Genomic DNA, 19,561 nt, shown 5'->3' on the forward strand with positions numbered 1-19,561 from the left:
CCGTGCCGAGATGTAGATAGAACATGCATGGTGGTACAGGTTTAGACAAGGAATGGTAACCTTTCCTTTAAAATACACATAACGTGTGTAAACCATAATTAGCATTCACATAATATGACATACAACAAAACCGGATTTCACCTGGACTGATCATGAAAATAAACAGTATTTAAAGAAACTCTGACATGTTTAAATTATGAAAAAAATATATGCTTTTGTCAAGTTCTTTATGAATCAAGCTATGTGAGTATTGCCGATAGACATCGTTGAAAATGATATTAACAAATAGATTGTCCCATCCCAATTGACGGTGTTATGGTTATTACGCCAAATTACCTCGTTTCAGGACTAATCACTACCTGTAATGCATACACTGGTTCCACCTAGCAAAGGGCACCACACTGCAGTATATTTGGCAACATACACCTTCCATCAATAATGACCCGAAATATGGCCTTCATGAAATTTACTCCCCAACGTGGGATTAATAGTGCCCGTGTGACGTCATAACACGACATGTACGTCACAGCGGCGAATTATCGCCAGTTGGCTCTGTTTATCGACGGCCACTTCCGGTAGTTAGGCGCTAATAACCGGTCGTGTTGTCTGAAATGACAACGCGAGCAGAGGTTTATTTCGATCCGACTTAAAAATAGCATGTTCCGCTCAGTCCCGGCAAAGATATTGATACAATGTTGCTGCAGATCAGTGTTTCTAGCCGATGTCTGGTTCCAAAAAGCTTTGTTTTGCTGCTATCCAAATGATGCTGGCTCATTTTGCGGAACCTCACCTATATGCGTTCTAGGCATTACAACGCCTGCCCAGATTGCGGAATGTCACGTGTAAATTACAGAGCTACCTCAGCGCTGAGAAATTGCAACAGATAACGAATGAACTCACTGGAATGTATGACCATTGTTGAATCATGATTGCAACAAGTTGCAGATCTGTTAGGGGATGAGACGGAATGTTTCTTTCACACCAACGTCAAATACATCGTATTATGTACCCGTGGATGGGAACCCAAGCTACTGCTTTGGGGACCAAGACAACAAAACGTCTCTTTAGTTTTGAATTACTTTCAAAGAAATTTGCAAACTAGGCTTCAAAATCCAAGCAATTCGGATTAGAGAATTGTTCTACGTCTTAGAATACATTGTACATTGTGTGAAGGGGATTACAGTATTGGGATAAATTGTCTGAGAACTGTAGGGACGTCACCGGAAGCAAGATTTTATCAGGAAGTTGGTTTTACTTGTTTAAGGTTTATCTATATCATGAATATCCGAAGAAAACGTTGTCGGGGGAAACGTTTCTGAAAAGTATCAATCACCATGCTACCCAAGGGTATAATCCCTGTGTTTGGGATTGAAGAGACCCATGTTAAATGATTTTCTTTCAAGTTAGGCACGAAAGCTATTCAGTTGGGGGCGGTTGGAAGAAACAATTTTTATAAAGTAGATGGGAGATGGTTGATCGAATTCTGATATCTTTGCCATTTTCATTATGAAATACCTGTGAAGATCCGGGTTAGAATTGGTTTTCCACAACCCACGCTTGTAAGAGGCGACTAATGGGATCAGCTGGTCAGGCTTGCTGACTTGGTTGACAAACATTATCGTATCCCAGTTGTGTGGATCGATGCGCATTCAGTTGATCACTGGATTGTCTGGACCATACGTGATTATTTACAGACCGCCGCCATATAGCTGGAATATTGCTGAGTGCTGACTTAAACAACAAACAAATAGATTCCTTACGAAATATGAGATGAGAGTATGCCCCGTTCAAAGATTCTTGCATTTATGAAATGTTTAGTGAGATGTATGTCCGCGTACATGTACGTACGGTTCCTTTTTGTTTTCTACATCACGATTCATTTTCAATTCAAACCCGGTCCCGTGTTACATGCATGGCACCCTTGTCGGTGTCTCGTTGCACAGGCGTGTAACACGGGTGCTATCACTTCCTTTTCTCTACGGGTTCCCCACAGGTTCTGCTCCCATGTCACATGGGGAATGAACTTTTAAGCAGGAGGTATGCGGATGTGGGTGTTTTTACCAGCTTATAACTCTCCTGATTAATGCCGTTTTTATTAATATGAGACCACTGAGATGTCATGCAGCAATTTAACCCTCTAAGGCACAGTATACGGGCTCATAACGTACCAGTGCTTGCTTTGCATTTTTATGTATACTTATGCCAATAATGGTTGTCACCCCTTCAATTTTTCTAATTTGAGGAGGGGTGTGTGGGGTGGGGTGGGAGGTGTGTGGGGGTGGGGAGGGGTGACAACCATAATTGGCATGAGTATATAATAGTTTGGAAGGAAGTGGGGAAGGGATCAAGTCACTGACCTTTGTCTCACCGGGCACTATTTCCAGTAGGCCAGATAAAGATAGAGATAGTTCGATCTGACAATTAAATCACTACTATAGTGAGTGAGTTGGGTTTTACACCGCCATTGAAGCTAAATATCCCTCGTGCCTGTATAAAACTGTTGTTGCCTCTAATGATTTATTTAATTAACAGCTTCAACTGTAGTAAATGCGAGTGAATGAGTGAGCTTAGTTTTACGCCGCACTCAGCAGTATTCCAGCTATATGGCGGCGGTCTGTAAATAATCGAGTCTGGACCAGACAATCCAGTGAGCATCGATCTAGTGAGCATGAGCATCGATCCACGCAATTGGGAACCGATGACATGTGTCAACCAAGTCAGCGCGCCTGACCACCCGATCCCGTTAGTCGCCTCTTACGACAAGCATGGGTTGCTGAAGATTAACCCAAATCACTACTATAAGCAGGCTATGGGCGTTTACAGTACTGGCGAAAAATGAGTCCTATGTTGCCCAAATGTTTGTGACGTGGCTGGCCCAGGCACGTGGACGTTTCTTCATGCAGTCAACCATTGGTTTTCTTTGCCCCAGTATTTATAGGCTGTCGTGGTCTTTTACTTGCATCTCCGGCTGTGTCTTTAAACAATATTCACACAAATGTATAAATGGAGCGATTCTTTGATTCAGGCCATATTTCGGCCCACATTCCTGTCCACAAAAAAATGATGAAACAATGACAAAATGTTGAAAAAATAAAGAAAAGAAACAAAAAAAACTAATCTGACATCAGTCAGATGTCCGTTTTACGATCACCAGTAAATCAGTAAGGATAATAAGTAACATGTGCTTTTCTTTTCCCAGAAACTCTGAGGACCAATGCCGATCGGACTAAAGGTTTCGTGGATAACATACGAAACAAATACCCAAGGGAGTTTTCTCCTGGTTATATTGACGTGGATGCTTTCTATAACAGGATAGTAGCTGCTAGAATTATGTGGAGTTCAGGCGAAAACACGACGGCCGCGGAATACCTCAACATCGGAAATGACTCCAACCGTATAGGGGGCGCTCGCGAGAGGCGGGAAACACAAGGTGCTTATTTCACAGAGGGAAATTACGGGAGCTTTAACATATCCAATGACAGTACAATCAGTGATCACGTGACTTCTGCCGGATACAAGCAGCACCACGATGAACACTCTCGGGCGACTCAAATCGCCCATAAACTCCATTATGCGAGTCTTTGTGTGCTATCTATTCTTCTAATAGAGGTAAGCATAATTTCCTTTACAGCAATAAGTACTCTTATCGTTTACATGCTTTGATGTTTATTTGGATCGGAGTGGCTGAAGGGGAACCATGCCTAGGTTGAACCATTTGCAGTTCACAGTTCAGAGTTCAGTTGTGTCCCTTGTACACGACAGGATGTTCGTTTTGCTCTGATTACATGTTTCTAGTTCTATCAGCACCATCCCCGTGCCCTTGTATTTACTAAGACGCTAAGTGGGGTGGGGTGATTTGAGTGTCGACACATGCGTAAGTGACAGGAAATGGGGTAAATTCTTGTTGTAGACCAAACACATCCCACCGCTAACAGAACTTCTTTACATATCAACCGGTGAGGACAGCGTTTGTCCAACGAGTTCGATTCCAAACGTGAAAACAATGCTTGATTTGAACCTTTGCGATAGTTGTACCACAAAAGTCTCTTCTCCTGCAGTCTCTTGACTCTCTTCACACCTTTAAGTTTTCATGCAGTCTCTTCGGCTTTTCAGTTTTTATGAAGTCTCCACACTTTTCATCTTTCATGCTGTCTCTTTACCCTTTGGGGCGGTGGGGTAGCCTAGTGGTTAAAGCGTTCGCTCGTCACGCCGAAGACCCGGGTTCGATTCGCCACATTGGTACAATGTGTGAAGCCCATTTCTGGTGTCCCCCGCCGTGATATTGCTGGAATATTGCAAAAAAGCGGCGTAAAACCATACACACTCACTCAATCTTCACCCTTTTCACTTTTTTCATGCAGCCTCTTCTTGCGGTTCAATTGTTATGCAGCCTCTTAACCCTTTTCAATTTTCAGAATTTTCACATTTCATACAGTCTTTTCTTGCGGTTCAGATGTCATGTAATCGCTTCACGAGTTTTGTTTATATGCAGTCTCTTACCCCGATTCGGATGTCTTAGAGTTGCTTTGAACAGGAATTAAGTGAAATCCTACTAAGTGGAGAAGCGACCGGTGTGAAACAAGCTAAGATGCTATAAACATTCCTATACATAGCCTTTCCAGAATTTTACCGAAATACCAACCATGAGGCGACGAAAGCCTGTAAAGGCACAAGTCTAAGACTGACTGAGTTTGGTTTTACGCCGCTTTTAGCAATATTCAGGCAACATCACGGCGGGGGACACCAGAAATGGGCTTCACACATTGTGCCCATGTGGCCGATGTGGCGATTCGAACCCGGATCTTCGGCGTGACGAGCCAACGCTTTAACCATTAGGCTACCCCACCTCCCCCACAAGTCTAAGAGCCAACCAATGGTTATATGTTATATAACTTTTAAATCCTCTTTACATGCACAATATCCGGCGCTACTCTCGTATCGCAGGCCATGCTCTGGGTCCATAGTCTGTCATTATTGGCTTGTCAGATAGGCTACGTGATGACTGGTGTGATCAATACCACGAACTGCGTTCTATACATATATGTATGTAATGGTCCTATAGGACATGCATATGATAAGTCTGTTTATTTATTGATGCATTCGTCATATCTCCAGTCGACAATATAGACTCTTTACCAGTCAGGCAATTGGTCTGATTGATTTTTTTCGGATATTTTGAGAAAATGAAATAGATATATTCTGATGTCAAGGAGAAATAGACTTTTCGCCCAGACAGTTCTGTTTGGATGTTTAGAAGCGTCTTAAAATTATGAACAGCTTCAAGTTCTTGAACTTGCGTACATTTAAAGTAGTGATGAGAATTTGATTCTAATTGCCAGGAATCGATCCTCTTGGAACCATTTAACAAAAGTTATCCGATGCAATATTATTCCATCATATTCCATGGTTTGCAAAAATATAACATGATTTGTAATATCGTGCTTTTACGAACATGGAACGTGACAAGGGACAGTAATATGTCAATGGGGTTTTGCCAAAATATCAACTTCAAAACGGAATGTATTAGAACATCAATACACCACTTTCAAACTCAAACATGATACATCAAGCAATTTGGAACTTTTTTGGCGGAATCTTGTTTAATGGCGACAATAAACCGGAAAGTTTAATACTTGTAGGCGGATTATTTACATCGTCGATTTTTCGGTCCCTTGGAAGGTAATTTGAGAGGTAAATCGAAGACGATATGAAAACATTCTGATCTAAGAAATAGCTTTAGTTAGAGCCTGTCTGGCTAGGTTGATTTACTGTTCATTTACGTTCATTCTCCTGAGGTACTGTTTTTACTGTAGACGGGTTTTTATAACTAGTTTTCAATAGTTCTTGAGAAAGTAGCATTTTGACTTACCAGAACATACTGCACAGGGACAGTAGTTATGATTAATCGGTATTTTACGAGAAGGCACAACGAAAAACACATTTGGACATATTCTTCGTAAAATATGTCCTGGAAAAAGTATAAATTTTGCATTTATTCATAGCAAGTAACAGGTGTCAGTTTTTGGAAGTTGTGACATTTAAAAAATCAAAAACATATTACTGAAGTAAGAATACTTTTTTGGGAGTAAAATACCCAGTGTTTCCCGAGTGAATTGCCTGCGAGCATTCCCGAAGAATTATACATCACTTTTTTATTATTGCCCAAAATTCTCTTTTGATAAAACATCATTTCCTTGGCGCGATATCAAAGAAATTAACAATTGACTAATCAGTGCTTCACATGCGTATCTCGAAACGAACTTTACACATATAAGAGAGTAGGAAATATAAGGGCGATATAAGGGATGGCACGAGTGGATAGTGGTGTGAGACAGGGCTGTGTTTGTGTGTGTGTTTATTTGTTTGCTGTTTAACACTGCACTCACAGTTATTCTAGCCTTATCACAATGGGCTGTAGAACACTTGAGTCTGGACGAGAGAATACATTGATTGATGTCATGAACATTGAGCCATTCAACTGGGATAGGACCCGTGAAGACCCAGGTTAGAACTGGCCATAAGAGGCGACTAATGGGAGCGGGTGGTAAGGCTCGCTGACTTGGTTGACACATGTCATCGTATCCCACATTGCGGAGATTGATTGCCATGCTGTTGTTCACTGGATTGTCTGGTCCAGACTCGATTATTTACAGACGGCCGCCATAAAGGTGGCATATTGCCGAGTTCGGCGTTAAACAACAACATCCAACCAACCAATTGGGAAACGATAATATGCATCAACCACGTCACACAGCCTCCCCACCTATCACGCTACTCGTTCTCTCTCACATGGGTTGCTGAAGACCATTTCTGATTCGGATGCCCATTGCCAGAATTTATCATCCAAAACTGTGTTCCGCAGGAGATGTTGCTTGTGGGAGATCAAACGATATCTCCTAGGTGATATCGTTTTGACAGTCGATTTTGTGACGTCATGAACATGATGACGTCACAATGCTATGTCATCGCTGCACTTCAAGTCTAATGGCAGTACCGTGTTCAGTGATGTTCATTTTTCACTGAAAACTAACGAAGAGGGATTTTTTATGATAAATAGAATCTCACCCTCACACTCGTTGATAAAAGTAAAAATATTTGTAACTTTATCAACTCGTGGTGATATATTTGATATCAAAAGAAACTCGGGTGAGATTCTCTATTTATCATCATGAGTTAGAATCTCAGATTCTTCTTTTTAAACCATTCCGTTGGATGCGCATATGTTAATCCAGCTTCCAAGACCTGCATACTTCGCAATTTCCTCCCTCATAGGCGATTTTTGACGAAGGCAAACATGGCTTCCACTCCCGTTTTGATTGATAGTGGACACTGGATATCATAACCGGAAGCTAAGCCGTGCGATATATACTTCATTCACGTGTACTTTAATGTAAGAGATAGAGGTTCAATGTAAATATTATGAAATTCTCCCCCATGGGTCATTCTGATGTCTTACAATCTATCCCCGTAGATATTTGTTTTCTTAACACCCAAAGCCAATCCTGTTTGGATAGCGTGTGGCTGTATGAAGGTCAATGGTCCAATCAGTACCCTTTGCGTCTGGTTCCGGCGACTGCACGCATATCACGTGCCACATGCTGGTGTAGTTGAACATGCATCAAATAGATATGAAGGATGGTGACGTGACGTCGGTGCTGAAGTTACCAGATATACATAATTCACAGACCCCATGAGGTCACACCCGGGACTGTCATGAGAAACACCGTCACGACAGGCTAGAGTTGTCTTCTCAGGCCCTGATATCTCCAGTAGCCTAAGAAAGAATTGGACTATCTCTGTAATGTAGTTTGTTTGGTTTGTTTTGTTTAAAGGGGCAGTCATGCAATCAAGTGGTCAAATGTCTGTTTGGCCGAAGGGTTAATGCGTTCGCTCAGGTTTGACTCCAACCGTATGTATCATTCCTTACACCATTGCTGTCCTCCATCTTACTAAAATCTGGCGTAAGACGTCCTTTGTGTTAAAAGCTGAAACCCAACTTCATCGGTCATATTTCTCTCCATAGGGTTTCATCCCAAAGGTATCAATCAGCGACCAGTTTGAAACCTACGCTAATATTGGCGTTCTTTGCCGTTGGGATGATGGGTTGTAATGTCAGAGGAAAACCACATCCACGTCCACTGACGGATGGTGACAATAAAGGGACATAATTGGAAAAGGATTTTGTACCGCGATTATCTGAGATTTTGAGGAGTGTCTAGATTGTCTATTGACTAATTATACTCGATGTGGTTGGTGTTGTTTTTGATGATGATGATGATGATGATGATGATGATGATGATGATGATGGTGATGGTGATGACGTGGTGGTGATAATGGTGGTGCTGGTGGTTGTGCTACTGCTAATCGTTCCTTTTAGATATTTTTTGTGAGCTCACCAGTTCATCTCGATGTAAGGCATGATGGCTGCTAACAACATGACCTTCCCCTATTTAGAGTCGTATGTAGTCCGCCATGCTAAAAGACAAATAATCCTGTTTTAAAACCTATTTCTCCTTACGTTTCTCTCGTTCTTTATTTCATTAAAATGTCAGCTGAAATGTTACGGCTAAAAAATCCTCCTCGAAAAACAGTGGAGTATTTTGTCTCTGTTGGAATAAAGGAAAATACGCAAAACACAAAAGTTCGGAAATTTTGCTTCCATCATAAATAATATTTATGTATATGTAAAGCCCACGTAAGTTCTGGGCATCATGTATTTTTATGGGTGGCCTTTCATGTAATGCTTCTACAAAATTAAGCTTTGACGCAAGCTTTCCACCTGATCTAAGTTCCAGTATACGCAGTGCATCACCATACCGCCTCCTACCTCTGTCACATTTTGAGCACACGTATTGAGACACGCTCCGAGTGGTATGTCCAATAATACTGCTGCAAGGATATCGATTGTGATAATATATTTTCATAACAGCATCCTCGCAGATCCAAAGGAGAGTTTCTCAGAGTATTTGGGTCGAAACATACATATTTGTAGGTGGGAGGCTGGGTGATTGGAGGTATGGCAAGGGTAGGGAGTATTGTCTCAATTGCACCTCGTCACCAATGGCGCTGATTCGCTGACTGAAGTCAAAAGATAAAAAACACTAAAAGGATGTGATTAAATATAAATATATGAAATATGTTTTATTATGAATTCAGTTTTGCAGGTATTGCTCTGGATGTGTACATTTTGTAAAGATGCTGACTGATTGGTTGTAAAATTTGCCTTGTGAAAATTTATTAAATACAAAATCGGTTAAAAAAGTGTTGGATAGGGATGGGGACGGTTTGTGTATATGTGTTGGGTTAAAGTTGGGGATCGGCCCTCATGACTCTGCCATAATACAGAAACGGCCCGAATCTCTCCAGCAGCATCTGAATATTTATACACAGCGGAAAGTAAAATACTCCAACAAACAAACAGAAACCCGAAAAAACACACCCTACATACCCCTCAAACAAAAACAAAACAAAATTGATATAAAAACAAGCAAACATAAAAAAAACAGCAAGAAAAAAAATAAGCAGGTTACCGAAACTACAAAAACGACAAAGAACAGAAACCTACCAGATTTTTACACACACAGATGTTTGTGTCATGACATGATAGTATGGATGTCGAGCTTAATCAACAAAATTAAAAATAACCTTCAACGCTATGATTTCCATCAGGTCTATGCGCCGTTCAGACACGATGAAGAAGTGTGTTTCAAAAATGTCGATTGGAGATGAAAACGCTCGCTTGATAGGTACTAATCATTGATATAGTCGTTAAGTTTTCAGTTAGCTCTTTCCAATTTTCAGATGTAATTTCAAAAACAAAATTAGCAAGTAATCCATGTTATCTTTCCCCATCTCGAAACCGGGAGAGTTTGCCCGCCTGCGGGTATCATTCGCGTCTTCTTCATCGTATCTCATCCACAGAAACATATATCCACGCTACAGCCCATCCCCCGTTCGTTTAATTAGGAAACTTGCACTCTGAGAACTTAAAACTAATAGGATAAACAGCATGTTTAAAAATTCCGATAGAACTCAAGTGCACCATCAACACTCAAGGCGTACATGACAGCTTCCGCTTCGCCCCATCTCTTAGGGCAGGCATCATGAACGTCATTGTAGCCAGGCGGAGATCGCAACCCCGGAACCCCATTTTCAGGATGGTTGAAATATGTTACAATGATGCATGCCTCAGCATTTATAATCGCTTCTTCATCTGTGTATCTATCGGTGCACATTAATCTTCACAGTTCCTTCACGTATAGACCCCGTCTCAGTGCTTAAATTTAGGTAACTTTATTTTGACTACGATTGTAATGTTTGGATTCAATTAACATGGATATCTAGATTCCGGATTTGCGGACGGATCGGGGGTTGTTAGACATACTGTCTGCACTTGGCGCGTAGTAATTTCGAACATGCGCACTGGAATGGCAGTGAGTTCACCGGACCTGACCAGTGCTTACTTGCATATTTCATTTTTGTAAGGCATTTTTATATCTAAGGGAAAACGTAAATATCAAGTTCCTATTTGGAAATCAATACGCTTGTCTGAGACGTGTTTAACTCATTGCCTATGTAAAGATTGCATAGTGTTGTACATCATTATTTTAGACCACGTTTCTCTGTAGCACTTAGTGGGTGTTCTATTTGCGGTGGGTCTTGGAAGGAAATCGATCTGGGAATTTTCCAGTTTAAAAAATACGTATTCTTTATTCTTCTCAAGATAGCTAGTGGCGATGAACTGTGTGAGAATAAGTGTTTCTAATTCTCCGCTGACGTACTTCAAAGGTAGCTTACTTGATACGAAATTAGAAACTTTTCAATATCGATATTTAAAATAAACACTGTACCGAAATAATAACACTTATGTGTCTGTGACAGCGTTAAAGTGACCTTTCAGAGAATGGACAACTGAGCTCTTTCTGTTTGGTTTTTACGTTCCTTAAGGCTGTGCACATTTGAACAACTGAATTGTGCACATTTGAATAGCAAACTTAGAATCACTGAACTAAAGATTTGAATTCCTTGAAGCTAAATATCCCTCGTGATTGTATGAAACTGTTGTTTTATTACCTCAACTGATTTGTTTAATTAACAGTTTCCACTGTAGTAAATTCGAGTTATGAAAGATAAACCTCATATTGTTGAATAAAAGTTGGTTTTGTTGGAACCGTGCATACCAAGAAGTTGGTCTTGCTGTATAGCAAACGTTGCGTTAAGTTGGTCTGTCTGTGGGTCGATCCGTATACCACATATACCAGGAAACGGATCTCTCTGTACACCACACATACAAGGAAGTGTGTTTCGCTGTACACCATACATACCAGGAAGTGTGTTTCGCTGTCCACCACACATACCAGGAAGTGGATCTCTCTGTACACCACACATACCAGGAAGTGTGTTTCGCTGTATACCACACGTACCAGGAAGTGGATCTCTCTGTACACCACACATACCAGGAAGTGTGTTTCGCTGTACACCACACATACCAGGAAGTGTGTTTCGCTGTATACCACACATACCTGAAAGTGAATCTCTCTGTACACCACACATACAAGGAAGTGGATCTCTCTGTACACCACACATACCAGGAAGTGTGTTTCGCTGTATACCACACATACCAGGAAGTGTGTCTCTCTGTACACCACACATACCAGGAAGTGTGTCTCCCTGTACACCACACGTACCAGGAAGTGTGTCTCTCTACACCACACGTACCAGGAAGTGTGTCTCCCTGTACACCACACGTACCAGGAAGTGTGTTTCGCTGTATACCAACACTTGGCCCTAATGCCTTTTCCATAAATGCATACATGCTTTTCCACGCAACCTGCACGTGATATGACACGTATTATATTCCCATACTTCGCGAACAAACTTCAGTATACTGTGCCGAGGTCGCTATGTACTCTAAATCAAGCTACAGACAGAGGAAAGCAATGTACACACATTCCGAGTCGTGAATAATACAACAGTTAAAGGTGTCGACGCTTAGGAGAACGCTGCTTAAGTAAATAGTATAGTGTTATAGAAAACATCCCAAAACTGTATCGGTATGTGCAGAGCCTCAAACTATCTGAGACCAGGCCCTCTCTCACACTATCTGAGGTTGTGGTTCAAACTGACACTAGGCCGTGGCTCAAACTATCAAAGCGAGGTGGTGGCTCAAACTGATTCTATGCCGTGGCTAAAACTGTCTGAAACGATGCCGTGTTTCAAACGGATGCTAGGCCGTGATTCTGAAACGGGGTCGTGGCTCAAGATATCGGAAACGAGGTCATAGCTCAAACTGTCTCAAACGAAGCCGTGGCTCAAGATATCAGAAACGAGAACATAACTCAAACTGTCTGAAACGAGGTCATAGCTCAAACTGTCTCAAACGAAGCCGTGGCTCAAGGTATCTGAAAGAGGGCCGTTCTACTACGGTGTCGAAGCAGTACCGATTTTGTCCGAGTTGGAACACGGCTTAGCCTGTCAACAAAGGCACCGGAAACATTTCACCATGACTGGGAGGACTGACAATACCATGTTTCTTGAAGGTACAGTCTCACCTTGATTATCCGGACGCTTGCGTGTTCTCACATTTTGTTCAGAATAAAGATTGTCAGGATTTCACAAACTGAAGTTCTTCAGTTTCCTCGCCTTACCGTGTGTTTGTACTCGTAAACTAAACCGGAAATAACAAACAGCAGTACACACGTCTTTACAGGTGATTAGGTTCCATGGTACCCATTAATTCATGTAATTCCGATCCAGTGGTCTGAATAAATTGTGTCTGAAACCATTATTGTGTCAGGAATAATATATTCTGATATCGTGTTATTTTACAACCAGCGAATACTATTATAGATATCGGATGCTAATGACCCAAGCTCTCTGGAGCAAATGATTGATATTACCGGATATTATTTACGGAAGGAACAATTTGACCATTCATTGTTGAGATTTCCAGCGATCTTATTTCAATAAGAGAAAACGTCAAGTCGGTATATAATATCCGTACTACGACGTTGGTATATTATAGTCAGGCTAATACAAATATGACTCCAAAGACGTCACAGAATGGCTGTTATGTTATGTGTACCCATTTGCGTCTTCTGATGTTCTGGTACTCTGGGCGTGGTTGAAGTAAAAGCCAGAATTGTGCAGTCATTCGGGTGAACAATTTTGAATGATATATGGAATATAAGTAGTAAGTGTTACACAGACATCAGTCTAGATACATTTTCGAAACAGTTTGTGTAATATCAGGATCAACTTAACGCTGCGATTCCTGATACCCCTGAGCCCGTGGGGTAGCCTAGTGTTAATACTAAACTCACTCGTCACTCATGATACCAATTCCAACCCGGATCTTTTCGACAAGATGCACGTTCTTCAAATACTCATGGTTATCAACATACCTTGAGAGTAAATGAGACTGGCTGAAACAGTATTTCAGTAGCGTCTACGACGTTAAGCGCTTTAATGAAACCCAATAGCACAGGAATCATAATAACACCGGCTCAAGCATTTGAAACCGAAGATCATAAAACTTGGCTCCTTAGACGACGGGGCTACACGTTCCTTTTTCCCCCAGGACACCAATTTTGGCAAGATTGCAGCTATATGTGAGGTGCCCGTAATACAAAATCGAACCTGGTCTGAACAACCAGACATGGAAAGTGTGAGTTACGATCCACCGTCGGGTAAGATGAAAAACAATGCTCAAAATCAGCGAGTCTGTCCGCCCAATTCAGCCACCAAGTCTCCTTCTATCTATGCGATCACACATGATGCAGGGAACCAGTTCTAACGCCCGTGAAGACCAGGTTTAGAATTAAGTTCCTGAAAGGCATTTTGAAGTTGGACGAACATGAATACAAGCCATATATTATCATGTATTCATGGTATGGAATTGGTCTTCAACAACCCATTGCACATCGTAAGAGGCATGGGGCGGTGGGGTAGCCTAGTTGTTAAAGCGTTGGCTCGTCACGCCGAAGACCCGGGTTCGAATCCCAACATGGGTACAATGTGTGAAGCCTATTTCTGGTGTCCCCCGCCGTGATGTTGCTGGAATATTGGTAAAAGCGGCGTAAAACCAAACTCACTCAGTCAGTCGTAAGAGGCATCGTAACGAGATCGGGTGGTCGGCTCGCTGACTTCTTTAACTCATGTCACCGTGATTTAGTTGCGTAGTTCGATGTTCATGATGTGAACCACTGGATTGTCAGGTTCCAGGGGCGGTGGGGTAGCCTAATGGTTAAAGCGTTGGCTCGTCACGCCGAAGACCCGGGTTCGAATCCCCACATGGGCACAATGTGTGAAGCCCATTTCTGGTGTCCCCAGCCGTGATGTTGTTGGAATATTGCTAAAAGCGGCGTAAAACCAAACTCAGTCAGTCAGTCAGTTAGTCAGGTTCCAGATTCTATTATTAACAGACCGCCATCAAAACGATCTGACTCGGTTGAAAAAGAACAACATATAAATGAATTCAAAACCAGAATCACCTAGTGGTTTGAGGGCAGACCTTCACGCACTAAGGTTGTACTCGAGATGTCGTGTTAACTTGTCCTGGATCGTATCAATCATTGTCAGAATGTTACTGAAACGATGTTTTTGTTTAATGCCGCCCAAAGGGCAATGTGATTTCATGAGCATGCATATCCCTCATTACTTCGCCTTTCCAAAATCACAGACGTCATGATGGATTTCATCACACTTTTTGTAAACTCGCAACACGTGTTTTTTATTGAGAAATATATAAAACCAGTTTGTTGTTTAAAAATGTCTTAAAAATCCACGAAACCTAGAAGATAAAAATTTCTTTCAATGACATCAGTCGTGCATTAGGGTTAGGGTTTTATTCCTGGAAATCGACTGCTATTCACCAAAATAGAAACTAAGAAACAGTTTTGTTTTTGATCTTCGTTTGAATGCCACGTGATCAGAACCTTAAATTATTTTATTTGACATTAGTCTAATGTATTCTAGTTATCATACAGGGGCGGTGGGGTAGCCTAGTGGTTAAAGCGTTCGCTCGTCACGCCGAAGACCAGGGTTCGATTCTCCACATGGGTACAATGTGTGAAGCCCATTTCTGGTGTCCCCAGCCGTGATATTGCTGGAAGATTGCTAAAAGCGACGTAAAACTAACATTCACTCACTCACTCACCCGTCGACCTGGGTCGTTGTTTTCGTGGCCAGTTTGCCTTCACGTCCACATTAGTTGTTCCGGCGGATAGTTGAAACTGGTTGTTGAGGTTGAGGTTTTATAGTAGTGTCAGTAATTGAAGTGTCTGATCTTGCGATCATTTCCAATCCGCCGTCATGTAGCCTGCATATTGTTTGGTGAGGCGTGAAAAATAACAAACAAAATAATGCCACTTACATATGAATACAAAACAGCAGGTACTAACAAAACACGCAATATGTGCCTTTACCTGAAATACGGAAGTTGTAAACATTTCGTCAAAAAACATGCAATCAGTGCTAAAATAACATACTTAAGCTTTCTGGTTTTCCGTTGAAGGAACAGTTCTTCTGATTTAAGCGTAAACGGTATTTCAAGGTCTTTTCTCGAGTGCCAATTAGCCTCTGTAATAATTTCCGGCAACACGAGATGAGAGTATTTCAAGGTAATGAGACGTGAAGAGATTTTATTTATGACATAATGATTGCCTAGGGAACATATGTACACTACACCGACACTTTCCTTCAATTACCCATTCAGCGCTTTTTACTGAAGAACGGAACCTTATGAAAGTATTACATACTAAACTTACGACGGTTTTTTTTTCCTTTTACAGTTGTGTAATGTTTATCGAAATCAGTGTATCAGATCAAATTATTATGGTGTCTAAAAACATAATACAGTGTGCGAAATTTACGTTGGTCTTTTGGTCCCAGGCTAGTAACAATTCACCAGGACCACTAAATGATAAGTTTGCAGTCGTCCTGGTGGTCAGTGAATTTTGTGAGTAAATCTACGAATGTACAGTACAGACAGGACAACTAAATATTGTCCACTCACCGGTCCTGTGGACATTTTGAAATGTTTTATCCCTGATAATATGTAGGCTGTTTTTTTATGGTAAGTTTGAATCGGTTTTAAAGGGGGTTAGCCCTGTGGTTAAACCATCACTTCGTTACGCCAAAAACACGGGTTTGATTAAACACACTGGGGAATTTCGTCATGCTTTTTACCCTGTTGTGGGCTGAGAAACGTTTTGAAGCGGACGAATATGAAGTAGATTTTGCAATATAACTTTTTGCGGTGAAATATTGATCATTGGTGATATGGAGGTATGTTTATGGTCGAGCCTGGATTACACAAACCATTTGTCGATTTTACACCAACTGCCTGTATGTTCCCCTGGCTGCACCCAATCCCTCATTGTCCATTCGTGAAACATGCAGTAGTCATTTTGACCATTCAATCCACACCGTGTGACGTACGTGACTTTTTGTAGGTAAACATTTACTTGCCTTTGTATGTCTTTGTGACTGGTGCCCCCGCGACGGGGCATGCTCACCTTTCTGAAAACACCTCTTACCAAGATTTTTTCGATTTACTAACCTGGATGTTTAATTCTTGTCAGCTTGTGACTGCTAACCCTAAATTTCATTGTCAATTTAGTTTTGATGATTTACATAGAGAAACATCATGTACTTTAGTGGCACCTAACCACTTCAGCTCCCAGAGCAGAAGTGCGCCTATCTTGAAGCTGTCGGTTTGCTCATGTTATGAGACTGGCACTGTAAAGTTTCATTTACACCAACTGAACAAACAGCCACATCCCTTTAACTCCGTGTGAGCGCAAGATGGCGGGAGCTACTTATAGAATATAAAAGCCTTTACTGGAGCCCGCTTTTTTTAGTCCTCTGAAGATTTAGTTAGATCCACTCCAGCACTGATGTTCCGGGGAAAGGAAAGATGCTTAAGAGTCGGTGATGATGCGCCGATGACGTGCCAGCATCAGTCAGCTCACACTTGCCAAGATCACTTAAATCACATCAAGACAAATGAGCTATGTCAGGAATCAGATATCGTGATGCTTAAGGCGACAATTAGCAATCAGGGAGTATAGGACAGTTTCGCGCTTCTCTCAGTCCATAATCAGGCGTAATGCCTTATATTACCATAGAAGGAGCACACGTTCTCTTGGTGTACAAATTGCCACTGTTTATTAAGAGAAAGAGGAAATTGTTTAAGCTTACAGGAAATCAAGGTTATATACAATCGTAGAAGAGTTTGCCGGAGATACTGACTGATGGCGCTTGCTGTCTTTACAAGATAATCGAAAACGGGCATTTACTAGGTTCCTCTACTTTGAGGCGATAATGATAGCAGGGCATGAACGGGCCTCTATTCTCCGTTAAAGGGATGTGTTAAGGACCCATAATAAGGCTTATCTTCTGTGTGGATAGAGTGCCCTATTTCTGAGGATCCCGTGGCCTACTTCCGGTCACAAGGCCCAGTTCCACGCCGCTCTACTTAGATACGTATCACTCTATCCCTTAATATTCACGACTTTGACCAAAGGGTATGGTCCGTGGAAGATGCTGTAGAATTAATCACTAAAGAATACATTATTGCTACAGCAGTTCGACCCAGTTTCCATCAGACGGAACACGGTGGCCCGGAGGTACAGTTCCTACCAGGATTCTTTGTGTAGTCTTGGAATATCAGAGCCGTGTTCTTTATGACCTTGGTAGTTCAATAATTTTAGATTGTAAATGTCCCAGATCCTAAGCACTACTGACTTACTTGCAACTACAAATTGAAAAGTTAACCCTTGTCCCTCGTCGGTTCTACTGATCTACCGATTTGAGGTTGTAATCATAATTGGCACGGGTTGCTCAGTTCTATCCTGAGCCTTTTAAGGGCACCCTTGAAATCTATGGTCGTGGGGTCGAATCTCTTTATTAATGTTAAATATTTCTAAGTTTATAGGCAATGCACCCGTGCTCGAGGGTTTCACAAGACATGCATCACTTGCGGGTTCCATGTTACATGAAACTGACGCTTTTAAATGCGGAGTTAAACCAAACTCAGTCATAGTTAAGTAGGTCTTCTACACTGAGAACTGAATGTGGTCATAGAAACTGTTTGTTTGTCAATACCGTGAATAGTTTGCGTTTTCGTGAATCAATTGATTCTCAAGTGAAAACTAGACTGTTAACCGGGAACCAGTCCGAAAGTGAAATGTATGTGAAAGCAACAAATTAAACAAAGGAATGTGCTATAGTCAACAATGGTATTACTCCACAATTAGTTCACAAATCAATACAAATCATTCCAATTGTTTCACTTAGGGATTACAGAATTGGTTGGCAGTGCACATTCAGGTGTGATACAATAAGGGGTGGTGGCGTAGCTTAGTGGTTAAAGCGTTCGCTCGTCACACCGAAGACCCGGGTTCGATTCCACACATGGGTACATTCTGTGAAGCCCATGTCTTGTGTCCCCTGCCGTGATATTGCTGGAATATTGCTAAAAGCGGTGTAAAACTAAATTCACTCACTCACTATAGCAATAAAGACAATGATGGTGATATTCACCTCTCAGCAACTCTAAACCAACTTGAAGAAGAATGGCTGGGCAAGATTATCCCTGGTAAGAGAGTGATCACACAACGTGCTGGTCTTCTTGTGGCTTGAGGTGTAATGTGAGATAAGAGGCAATAGAGAGCGCGCCTTATAGATCTTAGAAAATTTTGCAAAGCACATTTTTCTATAATATTCTGTGGGTCAGAACATGGTGACTGTGAGAGCCTATAGAACTCTAAAGCATAGCGCAAGTTGTGTGTCTGTGTCTGTGTGTGTCTGTGTGTGCCGGTTCAACTCGTACACGCTTTTTGAGCAATGTTGATAATTGTTGATCCCATACTTTTCAGAGGCTTACGACAATCGCAGTGAAACAATCGATTTGCAATCATACTCTTTCCATTACGCTCTAAAACAGTTTAAGATTGATCAATAAAAAAAATATAGTCTTCCTAATATTATGTCAACCAGCATTAACTACATGTGTAGGCAACCGTGAGTTTCAGAGTTTGTTTTCAGCAACACATACTTGTCTTAAGAGTCTTCAAACGGGAACTGCGAAGATCGATTGCCAATAATGTCAATTACAAGATTGTCTGGTCCAGACTCAATTATTTACTAATAGAATATTGAAGACTGCGGCGTTAACGAAAAAAAAGGTTAACTACCAGGAAAAATACAAACCAGGAAATAATTTGAGTTAAATAATGTTAGGTAAATCTGCATTGGGACACATTTATTCCCGGGTTCTATTCACTATTCACCGTTCCTCCCGAATCCCTGTCACAAAAGACTTTATGGTAACAGCATTCGCTCGTCAACCCGAAGGCGCAGGTTCCATATTCCATCTAGGTATACGCTGTCTGCAACATTATGTTCCTAAAAGTGACAGATAATTGCTGGAATGTTGGTTAAAAAAAGGCTGAAAACCTTAGTTGTACTGACTGATTATTCCTAACACTATTAGTCTGCAATTCAATAATATCTATAGTGTTCATGTGCATTTAGAAACGCTGCTATTTATCGGGGG

General features: G+C 41.4%; 1 protein-coding gene across 1 annotated transcript in view; it reads left to right on the forward strand.

Annotated features, from left to right (window-relative positions):
* LOC124270376 overlaps nucleotides 1–19,561 on the forward strand; it is a 122,504-nt gene that overhangs the window by 57,894 nt on the left and 45,049 nt on the right. The window contains exon 3 of the mRNA XM_046705415.1: nucleotides 3,200–3,609. Coding sequence (XP_046561371.1) covers nucleotides 3,200–3,609 — 410 coding nt within the window. The remainder of the gene's footprint in view (nucleotides 1–3,199; nucleotides 3,610–19,561) is intronic.

Source organism: Haliotis rubra, unplaced genomic scaffold (assembly GCF_003918875.1).
Source record: "Haliotis rubra isolate DU_JTF1 unplaced genomic scaffold, ASM391887v1 Scf151, whole genome shotgun sequence".
Taxonomy (NCBI): domain Eukaryota; kingdom Metazoa; phylum Mollusca; class Gastropoda; order Lepetellida; family Haliotidae; genus Haliotis; species Haliotis rubra.